The sequence below is a fragment of the Acartia tonsa genome, chromosome 8, assembly GCF_053477335.1.
Source record: "Acartia tonsa isolate MP-2025a chromosome 8, ASM5347733v1, whole genome shotgun sequence".
Taxonomy (NCBI): Eukaryota; Metazoa; Arthropoda; class Copepoda; order Calanoida; family Acartiidae; genus Acartia; species Acartia tonsa.
The window spans coordinates 15,849,752-15,870,937 of record NC_137267.1 but is presented as its reverse complement, the minus strand read 5'-3'; the positions used below and the strand labels follow the sequence as shown (position 1 = coordinate 15,870,937).

Sequence of the window (21,186 nt, the reverse complement as noted above, 5' to 3'; positions counted from 1 at the left end):
ACAAAATGATATAGCTGAAGACTAGATGTAAATAGGTCATTTATCTTGAAATAAGCATATAAAATCATGTTGCTCCCATTTTCATATGGATATACTGAGTTACAGAGTAACTGTGTCACTTATTGTGTATATGAAATCCATTTCCTGAAATTTAGAAAAGGTTTTCTATTTCAGGAGAAGGAAAGAATAGAGGTTGGTGTTATAGTTCTACTCTATAATCTAAATGGAATGGTTATCCAACCATAATATCAATTTATTGGCCCCCCAGGAACCATTCAAAGTATTGTTCAGTTTCAACCCTCTGCCCCATATTTAAGGGAGTCATTTCTTCTAGAATTGTCATACAGAGTATGCTACAGGCCTCTAGGATCGCTTGAAGTGGAGGTAGGGAGAAGTCGACCACTCCCTTTTAATTTTAGTTTTTGAAAACGTATTTTTTTTGTGGGAGAGGGGTTGGGGTGTATTTTTTTAAATTATGATTTCTCTTGGAAGGTTATCCTCCCTCAAAATAGTTATTTCACGTCATCCCAAGACCTATTATAGAAACTATTATTTTTAAAAGACAGTAAACAAATTGGGGTGGGCGTTAGTTTTTCGAGTGGAACTTTCTGTTGGAAGGGTTGGGAATGAGATACACGATACCTTTCCCCAAAATGGCTGGAATCCTTCCCTGGACATATAGGGACCTTCACCATTAAGGAGAATAATGTCGGTTCAGCAGATCCTTAATTACATACGGATAGATATCCTGTTTCTTACAAAGGATTATTTGGTTAAATTTCCCATTCTTGGAAGTAATAAATTTATGAAATTGAGCCCCCGGAAATCAGATTAATTTTCTAGAAACATTTCTCAATTTAGAGAAATATAAAATTGGCTGGCAAAATCCTTTTTTCGCAACAGGACTACCAATAGCACCTTTTAAGCTAGTAACGCTTTTATACAAAGTAGCTTGTTGAGCACTGACACAACCCCCTCCCCCTTGGGTACTCTGGATATCCCTACAGGATTAGGACATCGCAGGTTTTGGTCCCCCACTCTAACTTGAGGGAAAGTTTTATGGCTGCACCGTCAGAGCTAGGCAGCAAAACCTATCTTGCAGATTATGGAAATTCTCGGTTACGGCAGAATATAATTTTTGGGGCTATAAAAGCAGCCGCATGTTTCTGATTTGGCAGGTTAAATTCAAGCAGAGTTGTTTGAAAAGGCTCTAGACTCCAGAAATTTATTTGGCCACTCATCATCCGCGCGAATTAATAAGCCATCCAATAAGGATTTTTGGAGTCTTATCCGCGCTTGTCTATGCAGCTGAAGTCGCAATGAACCACTCGGTGTCTATTATGCTGGGCGGCTTGGAGAAAGCATCAGCCACATCCAATGTAATCACACCACACACTCAGCCGAAAAAGCAAATATATTCAGACACCGCCGCGTGGCTGCCAACCACGTGTTATAGTTTACAGCTGCATACAAACTAAACTTAGCATAACTATTAAAAATTATTTGGAATAGTCTTTTATATAACCATCTGTGTCCTATATGAAATGAGAGTCATGAGTATTTCACTGGTAGATTATAGGAATTTTACCAATATAGGGTCATATCTTTGTTTGATAGGCAAGATTATACGTCTAGGAACAATAGATATATGTTACACCAGAATTTTATGTACTCTAATGAAGTAAAACACGCAGTGGGCTAAAAAACGATTCCACCCTCTCCCCCCATACTGGATAAACGAACTGACCAATAAATGAGGTCCATGTTAGCAAGCTAAATTGTCGCCATTTTTCTCCCTGTTCTAATATCCACGTGTAGTCTACATCCATTCTTTAATTTAAAAAGATTAAAAATACTAAACAGAAGTGAACCAAAATAAATCCGCATACATAGGCTACTTATTAGCAAGCTCAAACAATTAATTATGATACACAAATTTACCCCGTCTGAGTGTATAAATTATTGATTGGAAAGTTTGGGCACTTATAGCTTGAACAAACCAATCAAGTTTAATTCAAGTACCTAAAGTTTGAGGCCAGAGAATGGGAATTTTAATGAAACTTTGGGTACCAACACAATTTACAATTGAATATCCCCTCCCTACCTAAAAAAAGTCGAGAATTAATGATAATTCTCAAAAAAAACGTACTTCAAAATTAGAGAAATGCTATACATCAAAAACAACAAATTAGTTTTCTAATGTACAATTTTATTTATATAATTTTTAATTACATTACATAATGGCACATAAATTATAAATCTCATATAAAAGTCTGCATAATCATATCAAATCATTTTACATTTTTGGTTGAAAAAAATTAATTGGATTGATAATAAGTAAAATGTGATAACATAAATAAAATACGATAACATTTAAAATTCATTAAATAAAAATAACAAAAAACTAGGTACTAACTTAAATAGATATCTAATCTTAAATAAAAGAAGCATAAATTTTACAGAAAATTAACTTACAAATAATCAATCAATTTCTTTTTAAAGGGGTAGTTTCACGAAATGAATTTGAACTTAATTTAGGGAACCGCATATTTTATCCTGGTTAAATGGTTAAACTACATTTATATGGCATATATTTGAAAGAATTTAAATTTTCTACCACGTAGTTTTTAAAATATCAAGACTTGAAAATCGTCTTTTAAATTGCATATATCACAAAAAGACAATTTTCAAGTCTTGATATTTTAAAAACTACGTGGTAGAAAATTGAATTTATTTCAAATATATGCTATATAAATGTAGCTCAACCCATTAACTAGGAAAAAATATGCGGTTCTCTAAATTAATTTCAAATGCATTTCGTGAAACTACCCTTTAGAATAGTTAAAGACATAACAAAATCTTGTAAAGCACAAAAATCACTCACACAATAAATAAAAAATCACATCTAACACTAAATAAAGGTATACAAATAATATTTTTTTTCAGAATGCATTCGAAACCGATTAGTATCCACTAAATTAGCACCGGTTCTAAACCATACTAAAAAATCACGTATCATAAAGATATCGATACAGTTTACCGCGAATGATAAAATAAAAATCATAACAGTTTAGTTTTCCCGAGGGCCGAAGGCCCGGCTAACAAAACCGGTATTAATGTTATGATTTGTATTTTAACATTCGTGGAAAATTGTTTGTAACACGATGCTATTCATGATTTTTCAGTATATCTGAAAACATTTTCTAATCCAGCTTAGGTATATTTATCAGTTTCAAATCCGTACTGGAAATAATTTTCTTATACTTGCCCCTTAAATAATTTTAATAAGCAAATCAAAATAATAATATTATATAAAATGCTTGGATTAAAAACTAAAACTTGCAATTTATATAGTTTATTTCAAAATTTTCATTTTTTATATAAAAAGGTATTTTGACAATCCAATGTAAATCACAGACCGATTTTTTTAAAATGGAGAAGAAGTTTGTGCTTGTATTGCGTAAAATCCGTGAGTTAGCTTCAGTCGAAATCAATTATTAAGTATAACTGTTCTTAATGTTGAAAAAACGCATAGTATAATTAAACGCATATTTAATAACAATTAGACTTAATAATCGCTTTCGACTGAAGCTAACTCACGGATTTTACGCAATACGAGCACAAACTACTTCTCCCTTTTTAGTAGCGAGGCTACTCTATATTTCAGTTTGTTCTTTTATAATATTAGAAAATCTTTAGTATATCTACATCGAGAGCGGGGAATCTTAAGCCATAACATCTAATTACACTTCAGACAATTTATATTTTGACCCACGAATGGAGCAGCAAAAACAGATACCTAGAAATTTTACATATCAAATACCTTGCTTAAGTTGAAATCAGTGTTTTTCGAAATACAAATCATAACTAAATTTAAATCAGGTCAAAAAAATTTAATTGGTTCAGTTGTTATATTATAAATATAAATTACGATTGTTTGGCAAAAATCCCCCTCACTCTTCTCTAAATGCATAATTATTATATGGGTACAATATGTTAGTAGATTTATTTTTAAAGCTAATAATTTTTGGAGATTCAAATTTAATATCATATTTTGAATTTTTTTAGATAGTTTAATTAGAACTAACATTTATACCTAGCAAAAAGTAGGTAGTCAATTTTGTATAATTATACATTGTTTAAAAAATGTTAAACTTTATTATTTCAAAGAATATTATTTTCTTGACAGCAATTGTTTGACTAAGGCATCAATTTTGACTCTATTTTCATACATATAAACCTAAAAAATTTATTTATAATATAAAAATGTTAAAGTTTTTTCAAGGGCAAAGGGGTAGTTTCACGAAATGCATTTGAACTTAATTTAGTGAACCGCATATTTTTTCCTAGTTAATGGGTTAAACTACATTTATATAGCATATATTTGAAAAAAATTCAATTTTCTACCACATAGTTTTTAAAATATCAAGACTTGAAAATTGTCTTTTTGTGATATATGCAATTTAAAAAGATGATTTTCAAGTTTCAATATTTTAAAAACTACGTGGTAGAAAATTGAAATTCTTTCAAATATATGCCATAAAAATGTAGTTTAACCATGTAACCAGGATAAAATATGCGGTTCACTAAATTAAGTTCAAATGCATTTCGTGAAACTATCCCTTTAAAATTCCTTCAACTATAATCAAAACTCAAGACAATGGACGATAAATTGATGTACAACCCAAATGAATGATGATAAACAAAATTACCCATACTGTGCATTAAAAATATTTGCGGAATGAAAACCTTTGGGTAACAAAATGTCCCCTCCTTCCCAGCCTGAGACTAAATACAATACAATAAGATTCATACGAATGGTAATGACTATCACCTATAAGGGGGGGGGGGGAAGTTTTGACACATTTGCGTAAACAGTGAGTATAGGCTTTATCTTTGGACTGAGAGGGTAGGTTATAAGGGATAAAATCATTTTTATATGATGAATTTTCCCAAGTTTTAAGATTTTTTGGATAGGCCCCCAAGTTCAGGAGCTGCAGGCCTCCAGGTCCTCTCTGTACAGGTAAAAATTAAAATATGAATTTTTTTTTGAAGAGTTAGAAGTCAACCTATGAAACAAAATATGCATATTTTTGAATGTTATTCACATATTTGAAGAAAAAAATGCATATTTTGTTTCATAAGTTGACTTCTAACTCTTAATTTTTTTTTTTTTTTTCATTTTCATTTTCAAAGATAAAGCCTATACACACTGTTTACGCAAATGTGTCAAAACTTCCCCCCCCCCCTTGGTCAACACTTTCTCCTTTTTTATCATGAACAAAACGCACCTAACATAGCAGCAGTAGAAACCATTTTCATACCTGGGTTAAATAAATCATTTGGACTAAAATCTCATCATCTGTTTCATTCATCTTTACATCAGAATCAAGCTGAGGGCTCAACCTAGATAAAAGTTTATGTTGAAACCAGTGGCGTGAACAGGGTTTTGCCAGAGAGGTGCGCGAAGCTCTCCAGAAAATTTCTACCACTCTTAAATCAAAATCAAGAGAAGTGTTAAGGGGAGTAAAACAGATGTCAAAAGGGTTGTTTTTAAATGTCACATAATCTACACATGTTGAACAGATGTCCTTTGATAAATAAAAAAAAAACGCGAAGTGGTAAATTATTTGTACTTCTCAATTAAAAATGTAAGTGTGACTTTTAAATTCAGGAAGTCGACATTCACCATTTGATGGGAACTAATACTGAAGTAAGAAAATAAACAAAAAATGCTATGAGTCATTCTAGGGCATGCGACTAGCAGTCCAGTTCTCCCTCAAATAAAAAACAAAAACTAACATTACCTAACATATGAAATGCCAGCCATGGAGCACCAAGCTCGTGCCCTGTCCACAACACGATTTGTTGCTGAGCAAGCCTGAAATCACAAAGATGATTGTTGTAACAAATCAGATTTGACTTTTGGTATATCCCAATTGTTATATTCTTAATAGGCTGGTTTAAAATGTATCTGTGTCCTTATACTCGTGTATCTGTCTGTCTATCTATCTATATATTAACATTTTCAATAAGAAGTCTTCCGATAGCAAAAATTCTCTATACATAGGTTCTCAAGATTGTCCCAGAATCTGTCAGGCTGTCTATTTTTTCTATTAACATACAGGTTTAAAAATATCTGTGTCTATCTCTTAATTAGAAGTCTGCCCATAGACAAACTCTCCATACATAAATTCAAAAGATTGTCAGTCTATCTGTCTGACAATATGCATTTTTTTATTTGTCTATCTGTCAGTCTTTTTATCTTTATATCAACCTGTTCAACTAGAAGTCTGTCTGTCCATAACTGCATGCTAACCTGTTCAACTAAAACTCTACCCATAACAGATACTCCATACATAAGCTGTGGCATGTTTGAAAGTTTGTCAAGATATCTGTCTGTCTGTCTGTCTTTTTATCTTTTTATCAACCTGTTCAACTAGAAGTCTGTCTGTATGTCTGTCTGTCCTGTCCATATATGCTAAACTGTTCAACTAGAAGTCCAGTGCCCATAGCACATACTCCATACATAAGCTGTGGCATGTTTGAAAGTTTGTCAAGATATCTGTCTGTCTGTCTGTCCATATATGCTAACCTGTTCAACTAGAAGTCTGCCCATAGCAGATACTCCATACATTAGCTGTGGTAGGTTTAAGAGATTGTCAGGAAGGAAAAGATCGCAACTCTCCACACGTTCCAGCGGTGGATCTCCAGTTCCTGTAAAATTTGCAATTTTTTTCAAAGCCTTGTCAATTTCCCTAATAGTGACTTGTCGAGCACAAAAAAAACCAACCCTTCGTATTTAGAAATAAATTGAAAATACGGAGGAGGGCAATTTATCGTTAATTCGTTTACTACTTTAAAATATTATATACAGGTATAGGCCCCGCTGTGGTTGAGCCCCCACAGGGGTAAGTTTTTAGAAGAAAAAAACGTTGAGGGAAAGCACCAAAGCATTTGTATTTTATCAGATCATCTTAGTTTATTTTTATAGCAGCTCCTTAAACAATAAAATCATATTCACTATTTAAGTCAAAGGAAGCCATTGCATACATACCAATTGAAACAACTAGACTAATGGTTTCAGTTTCCTTTTCTCTCCCCACAGCTCGCAGGGCACAATTCCGTTCGTGGATTTCTGTTAGAAGATCTAAAACAAATCATTTTTCAATTCATAATTCAAGCATAAAAATGGTTTAATTGTATCACGATTTATAATTACATTGCCTTTTAAAAGTTTTAAATTATTGAAGTTTATTTAAATTGCATTTGAAAATATTCGTTTTAAAATAATGACGCAGTCGTCATAGTAAGTGCATTGTATACCTGAACTAATTCAGGAAAAACAGCCCGACAACCAGAAACAAACTTTTTGGGGCACTTTTTTTTGTATATCTTTAATACCATAGAGATATTAGTAGACCAATAGATATTTTAGAATTGATATTAAATGGTAAAAAACATATCACTTTATTAATAAAATAGCTGAAAACTTTACATACCAAGGGTAGGATTGTTTCCAATAAGGCCACCGTCAATAAACTTGCCAGCCGATCTAAATAAAATTTTGTAATTTTTAAATGGTATAATTATATTTTTCACTTTAATCTTGGAATGTTGATTCCTAGGAATTAGAGAGAAACTAATGTTAATCATGTTGATTATTTAACTAGTTGTTACTCTATTTTGTCAATGTTAGTTTGTTATTTGTTGAGAATAGCTTTAATGGATGAATGCCAACCTTATTGAGCAGAACTTACAATATCTCTTGATAATTTTTAAATGATTATCTAGAGAATCCAGAGCATCATCCGTTGTAATGGGATGTGCCGTGCATGATAATGAGTTGCACCTGTTTTAGTTATGACGCAGTGTCGGACCTAGATTCGAACCTATCCCCTGAAGAACTACGGTCGCGGGTAGATTAAAGAACGGTACCTGAAGTATGTTGGAGCGGCTCCAGAGCATCTAGCTGCTCTCCAAACCTCTTGTTCGTCAGGTTTCTAAAATATTTAAATATTTTCTTTTCAGTATGGCTTTGAAACCGATTAATTTTAGGTTCTGAGCCATACTGCAAAAATCATGTTTAGTATCGTATTACCAGGGTTGGCATATCGGGCGGGCGGTTTTGGCCGTTCTTTATCGGTCCTTTTGGGCAGATTCGGGCACCGCCCGTTTTTTTTGGTGGGGGGGGGGGGGGTTGAAAAAAAGGGGAGGGGTTGAAAAAAGAGGAAGGGCGGGCCTATTTTTTGGGTGATATTAATTTTTATATAAATTAGTAAGCTTTTTTGTATCTAGAGATGGATTTCGCTAACTGCTGAACCGATATGGTTCTCCTTTGCAGTGGAGCTTTTATAGGTCCTGATATGGTTTTAGGCTATTTTATTTCTAGTATGGTTTTAGGCTAGTTTATAATATCCTTTTTATATGCTTTTTACGACATTTGCCCAAAGTGGGTGCCCAAATCCCCTTTTGGGCAATCGGGCGGCCAGTTTTTGAAAAGTGCCCGATATGCGAACCCTGTGTATTACAGACAATTTTCTGCGAATAATAAAATAAAAATCATAATATAGTTTGGCGTATTTTCCTAAACTTACACAAATACCTTGTGATTGTTACTTACCCTGGCAGGTGAAAGCCCTTGTGGCAGTTCTTCTTTTAGTCCTATAATGTCAGGGATTAGGGGATGATAATTAACTTTTTTTAAAAGAAATAATATCTTAACCAACTATCATTACCTACTTAAACATTAAAAACTCTTTTAAATGCTAGCGGCTGCGCCCCTAGCATCTGAATAGCCTAAATCTGTACTAAAAATGAAATAGTCTAAAACCAATCTGGGACCTATGTCAAGGTTCAAAAAAAGAAATCTATCAGTCAAGTTCAAATATTTAGCTTCAGGCAAAAACCTTACTACTTTATATATTAGGATTAAAATTAAAATAGAATCTTTGTATTATCTTGCTTATATTTTATTGATAAGAAACTGATTTCTTTTGTGAAGATGCCCCTTTCCAAAGAGCATCCAATATACAACTTAAATGGTCCGTGAGTCTGTCGGTCATGCTACAAAAGACATATATCTTTCTATAATAAAGGCTTTGATATCTTCTTTTTTTCTCCCTCTGTTTTTTATGAGCACGGAACATCTGCTTCTTAACTCATTCTGTCCGTTTGTCCATCAATTATATTATCCCTAAATCCTGCCTAGAATATCTGCTGGTCTCTGATAGTTTGTGAAGAGATGAAGATCTGGGGGGAACCTGTCAGCCAGAGTTCCGGTCACCGTCAACCTATAAAACAAGAACAATTATGGCATATATAGCATCAAGAATAAAAAAGATAAAAAGGAAGTATGTAGGTCATGTATCTTGTGAAATAGATTGGGAATCAGAGAAATGTAGGGATCTTAACAATAAATTGGGGTACACCAGCAACTATGAAAAACAAAAATACCACTCTTTTGGATGATTTTATTGGTGGAAAGTTCACCAGTATAATTTACAATTCAATGTTCCCTCTCACTTCTCACCAGGGTGTCGGAGCCGTTTAATATTGATGCGGCTCCGGCTCCGCGGAGCCGTATATGGAAATACGGCTTCGGCTCCGGCTCCTACCTTAAAATTAATATATCATTTTTTTTCATTATTGAATTTGATAAAATAAAACAATAATATAAAATATTTTGCTTTTATTTGATTAAAGCTATATAAAAGTAGAAGGATGTGTGTCTATTAGATCTTTTCATGAAAATACTCTTTTTCGAATTTCAATCTTCTGCTAACCTAAAAAGTTACTTTAGGGGCCTAGAAATATATGTACAAAATTTCAGCTCTCTATCTCTACTGGCGACCTAGCGCCAGGCATGTAAAATATCAACAGATAACGGTAGCACGGCGGTTTTAACAATATCTCAGTAATGTGCAGGTTTCCAGCTCTTCTGCATATTTCAATTTAAACACATAAGGCCAAAGATATTATATCCAAAAAATCTTTTGTCAAAGTCTACTCTAGACCTAGCGCCAGTCAGTTTTCTAAAATCATACATTTTATAACTGTGAAAAATGAAATCGCCAGCGCTAGGTGTAGAGTAGACTTTGACAAAAGATTTTTGGGATATCATATCTTAGGCCTTATGTGTTTAAGATGAAATATGCAGAACACCTAAATTCACCTTCCAAGCCATTCTCTAAGCATTGTAATTTTTTTTTTTGAAATAACGGGATTTCAAAACTGCCTTTTGAAAAGGCCTAAAAAATATTTTTTTTGTCCCTTTTTTCACTGTATATAGTTACAACTTATTAAGATATTATTCCCAGTTAAAAAAAAATTGGCGCTTCCAGCACCAAAACCGGCAAAAACAGGCAGTTAAACTTCTGTACCCCTACTCAACCCCCTGACAGACCCCCCCTCTATCTCGGCTCCTGTTTCAGATAGAGACGTAAAACTTTTTTCTGGTTGTTCATGTGTATTTTTAGAGAATTACTTTTTCTAGTCATAGCGGTCAGACCGCTCCTTATCCGCTTTTTAGCGGCCAGCCGCTAAATATTAAAACAGCTGTAGAGTGGCCAATTTTAAAGCTAAGAAAACCAAATTTTATGACAAACTAATATTTTTTATAATAAAAAAAATACCTTTTCTGACCATTGCTGAAAAACGACAAATAACGGAAACTGCCAATTTTGTCGGTGAAACGGCGGTTGGCGGCACTAAATAATATTTTTATCTGTTTATTGTTACAACTTATTAAGATATTATTCTCAGTTAAAAAAAATTGGCGCTTCCAGCACCAAAACCGGCAAAAACAGGCAGTTAAACTTCTGTACCCCTACTTAACCCCCTGACAGACCCCCCCTCTATCTCGGCTCCTGTTACAGATAGAGACGTAAAACTTTTTTCTGGTTGTTCATGTGTATTTTTGGAGAATTACTTTTTCTAGTCATAGCGGTCAGACCGCTCCTTATCCGCTTTTTAGCGGCCAGCCGCTAAATATTAAAACAGCTGTAGAGTGGCCAATTTTAAAGCTAAGAAAACCAAATTTTATGACAAACTAATATTTTTTATAATAAAAAAAATACCTTTTCTGACCATTGCTGAAAAACGACAAATAACGGAAACTGCCAATTTTGTCGGTGAAACGGCGGTTGGCGGCGCTAAATAATATTTTTATCTGTTTATTGTTACAACTTATTAAGATATTATTCTCAGTTAAAAAAAATTGGCGCTTCCAGCACCAAAACCGGCAAAAACAGGCAGTTAAACTTCTGTACCCCTACTTAACCCCCTGACAGACCCCCCCTCTATCTCGGCTCCTGTTACAGATAGAGACGTAAAACTTTTTTCTGGTTGTTCATGTGTATTTTTGGAGAATTACTTTTTCTAGTCATAGCAGTCAGACCGCTCCTTATCCGCTTTTTAGTGGCCAGCCACTAAATATTAAAACATCTGTAGAGCCGCCAATTTTAAAGCTAAGAAAACCAAATTTTATGACAAACTAGTATTTTTTATAATAAAAAAATACCTTTTCTGACCATCGCCGAAAAACAACAAATAAAAGAAACCGTAAATTTTGGCGGTAAAACGGCGGTTGGCGGTGCTAAATAATATTTTTATCTGTTTATAGTTACAACTTATTAAGATATTATTCTCAGTTAAAAAAGATTGGCACTTCCAGCACCAAAACCGGCAAAAACAGGCAGTTAAACTTCTGTACCCCTACTTAACCCCCTGACAGACCCCCCCTCAATCTCGGCTCCTGTTACAGATAGAGACATAAAACTTTTTTCTGGTTGTTCATGTATATTTTTAGAGAATTACTTTTTCTAGTCATAGCGGTCAGACCGCTCCTTATCCGCTTTTTAGCAACCAGCCGCTAAATATTAAACCAGCTGTAAAGCAGCCAATTTTAAAGCTAAGAAAACCAAATTTTATGACAAACTATTATTTTGCATAATAAAAAAAATACCTTTTCTGACCATCGCCGAAAAACGACAAATAACGGAAACCGCAAATTTTGGCGATAAAATGGCAGTTGGCGGCGCTAAATAATATTTTTATCTGTTTATAGTTACACCTTATTAAGATATTGAACAAAGATTGCATGAAATTAGTTTTTAATGCTCACGTCCAATCACACCTTGAATATTGCTGTAATATTCTAGGTATGGCACCTGAAAAATATTTAAAACCATTAAAAATTGTTCAAAAAAAGCCATACGCATTATTAGTGGAGCTTCATACAATGAACACACTCCACCCTTGTTTAAAGAAAATAAAATTCTTCCTCTAGCTGAACTTATCAATTATAATATATTTAAATTTATGCTTGATTTTAAATTAGAAGGACTCCCAATTTCTTTTTCTGGCACATGGATTCAAAACAGTCAATGTGGAACTTATGCTCTGCGCAATACAGATGATTTCTACATCCCCAATGTTCGATGCATTTCATTTTTTAAACACCCTTTGTTTAATTTTCCTCATGTTTATAACGAGTTACCTAATGATTTTAAAAATCTTGAAACTAATAGAATTCTAAACTTGAAAAAAGTAAAGGATTACCTGTTAATTTCGATATAAATTTTTGTACTTTTGTTAAAGATAGAGAACATCATACTAAATTTTTTACCAACAAATATTAATATTAACATCATACGTGACTACTATAGTTTAATACTTCTATACCTGAACCAACCCACCTTGTCCTGCTTGGGCCACCACCAAGCCACCACTCCTGACAACAAGATCACCATTTTACTATTAATATTAATTACTCTATTCCGGAACCAGCTTTACAGGCAAGCTTTCCTTGTAACAGTGGATAGCTTACATGCCTTCTTGGAATCTGGATCACATGGATCATACCTTTTATAATCATGGACCATAATCATCATGATTTACAATATACAACAATAGTAATAATTAATAAAATATTATATTTTATTTGTAAACATATTGTCAATTTGATCTCATGTAATAAATATTTAAGTATATTAGTATATTCTCAGTAAAAAAAAATTGGCGCTTCCAGCACCAAAACCGGCAAAAACAGGCAGTTAAACTTCTGTACCCCTACTTAATCCCCTGACAGACCCCCCCTCTATCTCGGCTCCTGTTACAGATAAAGACATAAAGCTTTTTTCTGTTTGTTCATGTGTATTTTTAGAGTAAATTACTTTTTCTAGTCATAGCGGTCAGACTGCTCTTTATTCGCTTTTTAGCAGCCAGCTGCTAAATATTAAAAAAGCTGTAGAGCGGCCAATTTTAAAGCTAGGAAAACAAAATTATATAACGAGCAATTATTTTTCATAACAAAAAAAATGCTTTTTCGGAACATCGCCAAAAAACACAAATAATGGAAACCGCCAATTTCGGCAGTAAAACGGTTGGCGGCGCTAGTTTTATCTGTTTATGATCACAATAAAGACTACATACAAAAATTGAACCAACAGAAAAAAGTTTTACGTCTCTATCTGTAACAGAAGCCGAGATTGAGGGGGGGTCTGTCAGGGGGTTAAGTAGGGGTACAGAAGTTTAACTGCCTGTTTTTGCCGGTTTTGATGCTGGAAGCGCCAATTTTTTTAAACTGAGAATAATATCTTAATAAGTTGTAACAATAAACAGATAAAAATATTATTTAGCGCCGCCAACTGCCATTTCACCGCCAAAATTGGTGGTTTCCATTATTTGTCGTTTTTCGGCGATGGTCAGAAAAGGTATTTTTTTATTATGAAAAATACTAGTTTGTCATAAAATTTGGTTTTCTTAGCTTTAAAATTGGCCACTCTACAGTTGTTTTAATATTTAGCGGCTGGCCGCTAAAAAGCAGATAAGGAGCGGTCTGACCGCTATGACTAGAAAAAGTAATTCTCTAAAAATATATATGAACAACTAGAAAAAAGTTTTACGTCTCTATCTGTAACAGGAGCTGAGATAGAGGGGGGGTCTGTCAGGGGGTTAAGTAGGGGTACAGAAGTTTAACTGCCTGTTTTTGCCGGTTTTGGTGCTGGAAGCGCCAATTTTTTTTTTACTGAGAATAATATCTTAATAAGTTGTAACTATATACAGTGAAAAAAGGGACAAAAAAAGATATTTTTTAGGCCTTTTTAAAAGGCTGTTTTGAAATCCCGTTATTTCAAAAAAAAAATTAAAATGCTTAGAGAATGGCTTGGAAGGTGAATTTAGGTGTTCTGCATATTTTAACTTAAACACATAAGGCCTAAGATATGATATCCCAAAAATCTTTTGTCAAAGTCTACTCTACACCTAGCGCTGGCGATTTCATTTTTCACAGGTATAAAATGCATGATTTTAGAAAACTGACTGGCGCTAGGTCCAGGGTTGTCATTTTGGGCGGGCGCTTTTGGGCGGGCAGTTTTGGGCGGGCGGTTTTGGGCCGCGCAATATAAGGTCCTTTTGGGCAGTTTTGTACACCCCCCTTTTAGGGGGAGAGAAAAAGGGGAGGGGGTTAAAACAGAGGGGGGGGGGCGGGCCTATCTTTTGGGTGATATCCTTATAATAAAGTAACAGGATGTTTGTGTGTCTTGTGTTTATGTGTTTGTGTGTTTGTATGTTTGTACCGAAGGATCTCGCTAACCGCTGAACCGATCGGGTTCTCCTTAACAGGGTAGCTTCTCATAGCTCCCGGGAAGGTTTATAACTATTTTCTTGGGGGGTGGGACACCCCCAACCCCCCCAAAAAATAAAAATCCCCCCCCAAAACAAATTTTTTTTTTTAAATATTTTTAACTAAAATTAAAAATGAGGGGGGGCACCCCCCCCAAAAAAAAAAAAATTTTCACCTCCCCCAAAAAAATTTTTTTTTACTTTTTCTTTTAAAATCTAAAATAAGAAATTGAATTATTAAATTCGACTCTCTCCTCCTTAAGTGCCCCTAGAGGCCTCTAGGGGCGTAGCCGCTAGTCTTTATACTAAAGTAACAGGATGTTTGTCTGTGTGTCCCAAAGGATCTCGCTAACCACTGAACCGATCGGGTTCTCCTTAACAGGGTAGCTTCTCGTTGGTCCCGGGAAGGTTTATAACTATTTTCTTGGGGGGTGGGACACCCCCAACCCCTCCAAAAATTAAAAATTCCTCCCCCCCTCCAAATGTTTTTTATTTTATTTTAAAACTAAAATTAAGAATGATAGGAGGGCACCCCCCCCAAAAAAAAAAAAATTTTCCACCCCCCAAAAATATTTTTTAAAATTTTTCTTTTAAAATCTAAAATATGAAATTGGGTAATCAAATTCGACTCCCCCATCCTCAAGTGCCCCTAGAGGCCTCTAGGGGCGTAGTCGCTAGTCCTTATACTAAAGTAACAGGATGTGTGTCTGTTTGGTTGTGTGTCTGTGTGTTTGTACCGAAGGATCTCACAGGTTCTTGGAAGGTTTATAACTATTTTGGGGGAGGGTACCAGCACCCTCCTAAGAGAAATCGCCCCTAGAAAAAATTACACTCCCCCAAAAACTTTTTAAAAAATATTTTAAACTAAAAATAATACCCCACCCCGCCCCCCCCCCCCAAAAAAAAATTGTCCCCCCCCCCCCCAAATTTTTTTTACTTTTTCTTTTCAAATCTAATATAATAATTGGATTATCGAATTTGACTCTTCCCTCCTCAAGTGCCCCTAGAGGCCTCTAGGGCCGTAGCCGCTAGTTAACTATATAAATTTGTAAGCTTTTTTGTATCTAGAGAAGGATTTCGCTAACTGCTGAACCGATATGGTTCTCCTTTCCAGTGGAGCTTTTATAGGTCCTGAGATGGGTTTAGGCTATTTTATTTCAAATAATAAGTCTAGGTATGGTTTTAGGCTATTTTATATCCTTTTTATATGCTTTTTACGACATTTGCCCAAAAAGGGTGCCCAAAACCACTTTTGGGCGCCCAAAACCCGCCCAAAACCCTTTTGGGCAATTGGGCCGCCCAATATCAAAAAAAGTGCCCAATTCGACAACCCTGGCTAGGTCTAGAGTGGACTTTGACAAAAGATTTTTTGGATATAATATCTTTGGCCTTATGTGTTTAAATTGAAATATGCAGAAGAGCTGGAAACCTGCACATTACTGAGATATTATTAAAACCGCCGTGCTACCGTTATCTGTTGATATTTTACATGCCTGGCGCTAGGTCGCCAGTAGAGATAGAGAGCTGAAATTTTGTACATATATTTCTAGGCCCCTAAAGTAACTTTTTAGGTTAGCAGAAGATTGAAATTCGAAAAAGGGTATTTTCATGAAAAGATCTAGTGTCTATTTGTTAAGTAACAATAGTTTTTCAGTTTATTATATGGAAATAGACCGTTGCCAAATTATAATATTACTTTAAAAAAACATTTTTAGCTAATCCGGAGCCGGAGCCGTTTTTAACGAAAAATACGGCTCCGGATCCGGCTCCGGCTCCACCAAAAATGTTGCTGCTCCCGGCTCCCGGCTCCGGCTCCGGAACCCTGCTTCTCACACTGGGATTGATAAAAAAATCAACAAGTTCCTCTGTACCTGGGTTTTGCAGGAAGCGAGGCCATAGTTTTATCCTCTCCTAGTTCGTTTTTCAGGAAAGATTCAAATGGGGCCTCGTCATAAGGTCGTCTTCCAACAAAAACCTTGTCCTAAAACAAAGACGTTTTTCAAACATTATACTTCATTTACTTGTTTTAAAAATAATATGGCAAACCTACATATAATGAACGGACTAAATATTTTATCAAGATTCTTTAGGTTTTAAATGTTTAATTAACGTACAAAAGTTGAAAGCCAGCAAATGAGAGAGATGAGAGAGTGTTAATATAACTTTGGTTACCATTAATATTTACAGTCTAATGTCCTATCTCTCTCCGATCTAGTATGCTGTAGAATTTCAAAAGATTGTTAAGTTTATTTATGATGCACTACATATTGACAAAATAGTTCTTGTCCTCCAATGTATTTTATTTACCTTGAGTCTAAAATAAAGTCCCTGGCATTCTTCTGGTGATTTACCACAGGCCAGAGCCAGGGTTAGGATTCCTCCAGTACTGGTACCCCCCATCCAGTCAAACAGTTCGGTTATTGGTACCTGTAATACAAGGATCTAAAGGGATGAGACAATGGCCGATAAATTGATATACATCCCTAATAATAAACAGCCCATTGTCCCGTCTCTCTCTGCCTAGAATATAAAAACTAAAAGTTTCTACTAAAAATAGAAACTTTATTTAGAATCAATACCAGGTTTGTTAACCATGGCTTTGGCCACCTTGAGCAAACAAAACTGGTTTTAATCTTATAATTTTTCGTTTTATTATCCGCGGAAAGATGTCTATAATACGATACGATAAATATCTATTCTACAGTGTGTTTTTTTTTATGAGAACTTTTTTGAAAGCAATTTTACCCCACCTATAGTTATCAGAATTTAATGATTAATAGCTTATTTTCTTCGTTTGTTAATGCAACTAATTGAACATTAAAAAAATATTTCAGTTTTTAATTAAAAAGTACAGTAAAATCTAAAATTCAAAACTTAGGTGACAACATCAAAATGGTTTTAGTGCATTTTTCTTATACTCAAATCTTCTACCCTTTGCAAGAAAAAAATTGGATTTTCAGTAGTCGACTTTGGGGGGCCAGTACTCCCTCCCTGATTGAGATATGACCTGCAAACTTTGATATATTCTAGTTCATATCCCCAATAGTATCTGTATCAATTTTTAGCTCTAGATCTCAACTTTGAAACGTTTTGCAGCCATTCTTGCAAAAGGTAGAAGATTTGAACATAAGAAAAATGCGCTAAATCCATTTTTAGATGTTGACACCTAAGTTTTGAATTTTACATTTTACTGTACTTTTTAAACAAAAACTGTAATATTTTTTTTATTGTTCTATTAGTTGCATTAAAAAACGAAGAAAATAAGCCATTAATCATTAAATTCTGATAACTATAAGTGGGGTAAAATTGCTTTCAAAAAAGTTCTCATAAAAAAACAAACTGTATTACCTTGCTAGCAGTTTGAATTTCAGCCAGAACTTTAGTAAGAACTAATCCTTTGATTCCACCGCCATCTAGCGCCAGAATTCTTAAGCCTCCTTTGTTTGCCTCCTTAAAATAAAGGAATCAACCAATCAAGTTTTAATACAAGTACCCAAGATTTCTATTTCAACGATTGAGAACTGTATCATTTCGGTATGATAATGATATGTCATTAAGATGGGAAAAATCAAAATTATTTTCATAAGCAATATTATCCATTTCTGTAAAATTACACGAACCATAAAAAAATAAAGTGCAATGTCCCATTCCCTGGTTCCTTGGGTAATGATTTCAAAGGGATCTAAATGGATAAGACAATGGCCTATAAATTGATTACATCCCCAATGACGATATACAAAATTATCCCTTAAAGGTTACAACGTTTGGACACTCAACTTAATTAACAAACCAATCAAAATTCAATAAAAATTCCCAAAATTGTTGAGTCAACGAATAAGAAAACGTTATAATAAAACTTTGGGAACTATTGTAATAATCAGCCCAATGCCCCCTCCCAGGCTTCCTTTCTGATGATTTCATCTCTTCGCAATAAACTACCTGAACATTCATGCCGCTTCCATCCAGAAAGCTGTCAAGGAGATGGCGACTTCTATGGAAAATTTGCTGGTCCTCGCTCACTTTTGGCTTCCAGTCAAATTCCTAAGTTCAAAAATTGATAGGTAATAATGTTCCCGTTTGGCTTACCGATTATTATCCGATGGATTAGATCACTAAAAAAATCATGTATAGCATTGTAAAACAGACATTTTTCCACGAATATTGAAAGAAAAAGAAAAAAATTTTAGCCTGGGCTTCCTGACCCGAGGCCAACGAAACTTTTATAATCTTAAATTTTTTCGTTTTATTATATCTATGGAAAGCTGTACATAATACGTACAATATTACCTATTTACTAGATTTACGATTTTAAAAATAGCAAATCTAGTAAATAAATCAATCGCTTTAATTAACAAAAAATGTAATTTGATTAGAAAGATTTAAAGACAAAAAAAATGACTAATAAACCACCTATAAAAAAATGAACCAGAAATACCACAACCTCTAAAAAAACAAATAAACATGGTTCTAGGATAAACACAGGAAAGACAAACGTCGGAGTGGACACCTAACCTAACCTATTTTAAACCATCTTTGGTATTTTTAAGAGCCTAAATGGGAGCTTATCTATATATATCATAACCTAACCTAGCCTGTATAGAAATACTTAATTAACTTAATATTTTGTCCACTCCGACGTTTGTCAATCCTGCATAAGTACTGGAATCAAGAAATATCAATACATCAATACAAAACAAGCACAATTAAAAACCATTCCAATTCATTAAATCTTTGTCTTTAAGTGCAGCTTTTATAATAATGTTGAGGTGGAAAAATCCCTTCACCAGAAGTGAATTTTAGTACATTAGAATATCACATGCATAGAGGTAGGAGTCACTGGACTGTATATTAAACTTTTACTAACAGTTTCGTTCTTGCATTCGTTGACTTAATGTTTTTTTAGTCATTCAACTAATGTGGGAACGAATAAAAAACCTCACCAATTTGGAAGAGTTAAGACGATGGACGATAATTTAATGTACATATTCAATGCTGATAACAAAATTACCATTTCTGTTTATCAAATTATTATGTTGAATAGTTTGGACACTTCTAGTTTGAACCAACCAATCAAATTTTTTTAAAGTAGATTAAGTTTTAATTTATAAAATTTTAAGTACAATTTTCATTTACTGTCAACTGTCTGCCCCACCCTTCCAAATTCAATAGGAAAACCGCCATATTTATGACTGTTAATTTATGTACAGAAAATGTTTTTTAATCATATGCTTTAATTAACTCCATCACCATTAGACTAAAATAATAGAGGGGGAAGGGGTTAAATAAATGTATTTCCCCTTCCCGAGGACCCTGTGCCGACTTTCAATTGGGTCTTTGAAATGCAACCAATGACGTCGGAAATATTAACACAGCTAAGTCACTACAACAGAGCAGAAAGCATTTTGCTAGCGCACGAAAAAGGACCCAACAGGAGGATCCAAGTAGTTGTCTGTTTATACATCTTTACTATAGATTTATTCCTCCACCATTTCAGTGCAATGACCATTAACATTAAGGCCTAGAACTTACTTTATTACTTGCAATAGAAACCTTTCTGTCACCAGTTTTCATCTTAATCTTAATTTAACAACAGAAAAAAACTAAATTAATTCAAAACAAAAAAGTGTAAAATCATAAAAAAAGTTAGTAAAATAAGTGTATTCCCTTTTAGTACCTGTTGAGCCTTTAACCCCGCCTCCCTTATTTTAAAAAAATAAATAAAATAAGGATGAGCCGGGGAATTATTTCAATTGATTTATTCTACTTTTGAGTTAGGTTATATTAGGTACTGGATAGCCCCGCGTGCTAGGGCACCGCTGGAATGAGGCCTGCAGGGTTAGTCCACGGCCACAAAGGGATTAGATTATTTGAAATAACTTTAACTATATGTGGGGGATGGGTTTCAGTGCTTATTAGGCATTTTGAAGGATAACACCATAAAATACTTCAATTTGAACCAGGAATGGCAATCCAAGTCTACTTTGCAGATTCAGATTTTGAAAAGTCGTATTTTCACATTGATCTGAACCCAAAGTTGATATATATACAATTTCAGATTTAGATTTAGAAAAATTGGCGGGTTAATCCAAATCAGATTGCCATAAATATTTCATAGTCAATTCACCAAGATCAAACCTTTGACTAATAGGAAATGACACAACTATGAATTTCGAAATTTTTAGTTTGCCGCTAAAGTTACCCGATCAGATGACTCCAATAGTACGCTATTATGATAAGGAGACATGTGATTGGTTCATTTTTAGCGGAAAATTCAGAAAATTAAAGTTGTGTCATCATCTTAATTCCATTAGCATTTACCTTAGTATTTTGTTCGAGGGTGGCTGGTCCCCTAGCTCCCAGCTGATACAACGTGTACAACAACATGTTTCTTTCCTACCAATTAAGCAAAATTCATATCTTAAAGGGATAACAAGTAAAAAATGTGGGAATAATTTGATAAAAGTTCCCAACTTTTCATTGATATTAATCAGGGCTCGGCAGCCGTGCGTCACCCACGACTAAGGACCAAATCCAAACAAGTTTGGATGCCTTGAAAAGTAT

General features: G+C 34.2%; 1 protein-coding gene across 1 annotated transcript in view; it reads right to left on the bottom strand.

Moving 5' to 3' along the window:
- Positions 1–3,655: 3,655 nt before the first annotated feature.
- Positions 3,656–21,186, bottom strand: part of iPLA2-VIA (calcium-independent phospholipase A2 VIA) — a 32,072-nt gene continuing 14,541 nt past the window's right edge. The window contains exons 15-29 of the mRNA XM_080169218.1: positions 20,944–21,018; positions 20,155–20,202; positions 18,565–18,666; positions 17,974–18,075; positions 16,933–17,052; positions 16,497–16,606; positions 9,208–9,293; positions 8,624–8,664; positions 7,939–8,003; positions 7,503–7,555; positions 7,058–7,150; positions 6,596–6,717; positions 5,808–5,881; positions 5,325–5,406; positions 3,656–4,240 (exon numbers count right to left, since the gene is read on the bottom strand). Of these exons, the coding sequence (XP_080025344.1) occupies positions 4,175–4,240; positions 5,325–5,406; positions 5,808–5,881; positions 6,596–6,717; positions 7,058–7,150; positions 7,503–7,555; positions 7,939–8,003; positions 8,624–8,664; positions 9,208–9,293; positions 16,497–16,606; positions 16,933–17,052; positions 17,974–18,075; positions 18,565–18,666; positions 20,155–20,202; positions 20,944–21,018 (1,239 nt within the window). The 3' untranslated portion in view covers positions 3,656–4,174. The remainder of the gene's footprint in view (positions 4,241–5,324; positions 5,407–5,807; positions 5,882–6,595; positions 6,718–7,057; positions 7,151–7,502; positions 7,556–7,938; positions 8,004–8,623; positions 8,665–9,207; positions 9,294–16,496; positions 16,607–16,932; positions 17,053–17,973; positions 18,076–18,564; positions 18,667–20,154; positions 20,203–20,943; positions 21,019–21,186) is intronic.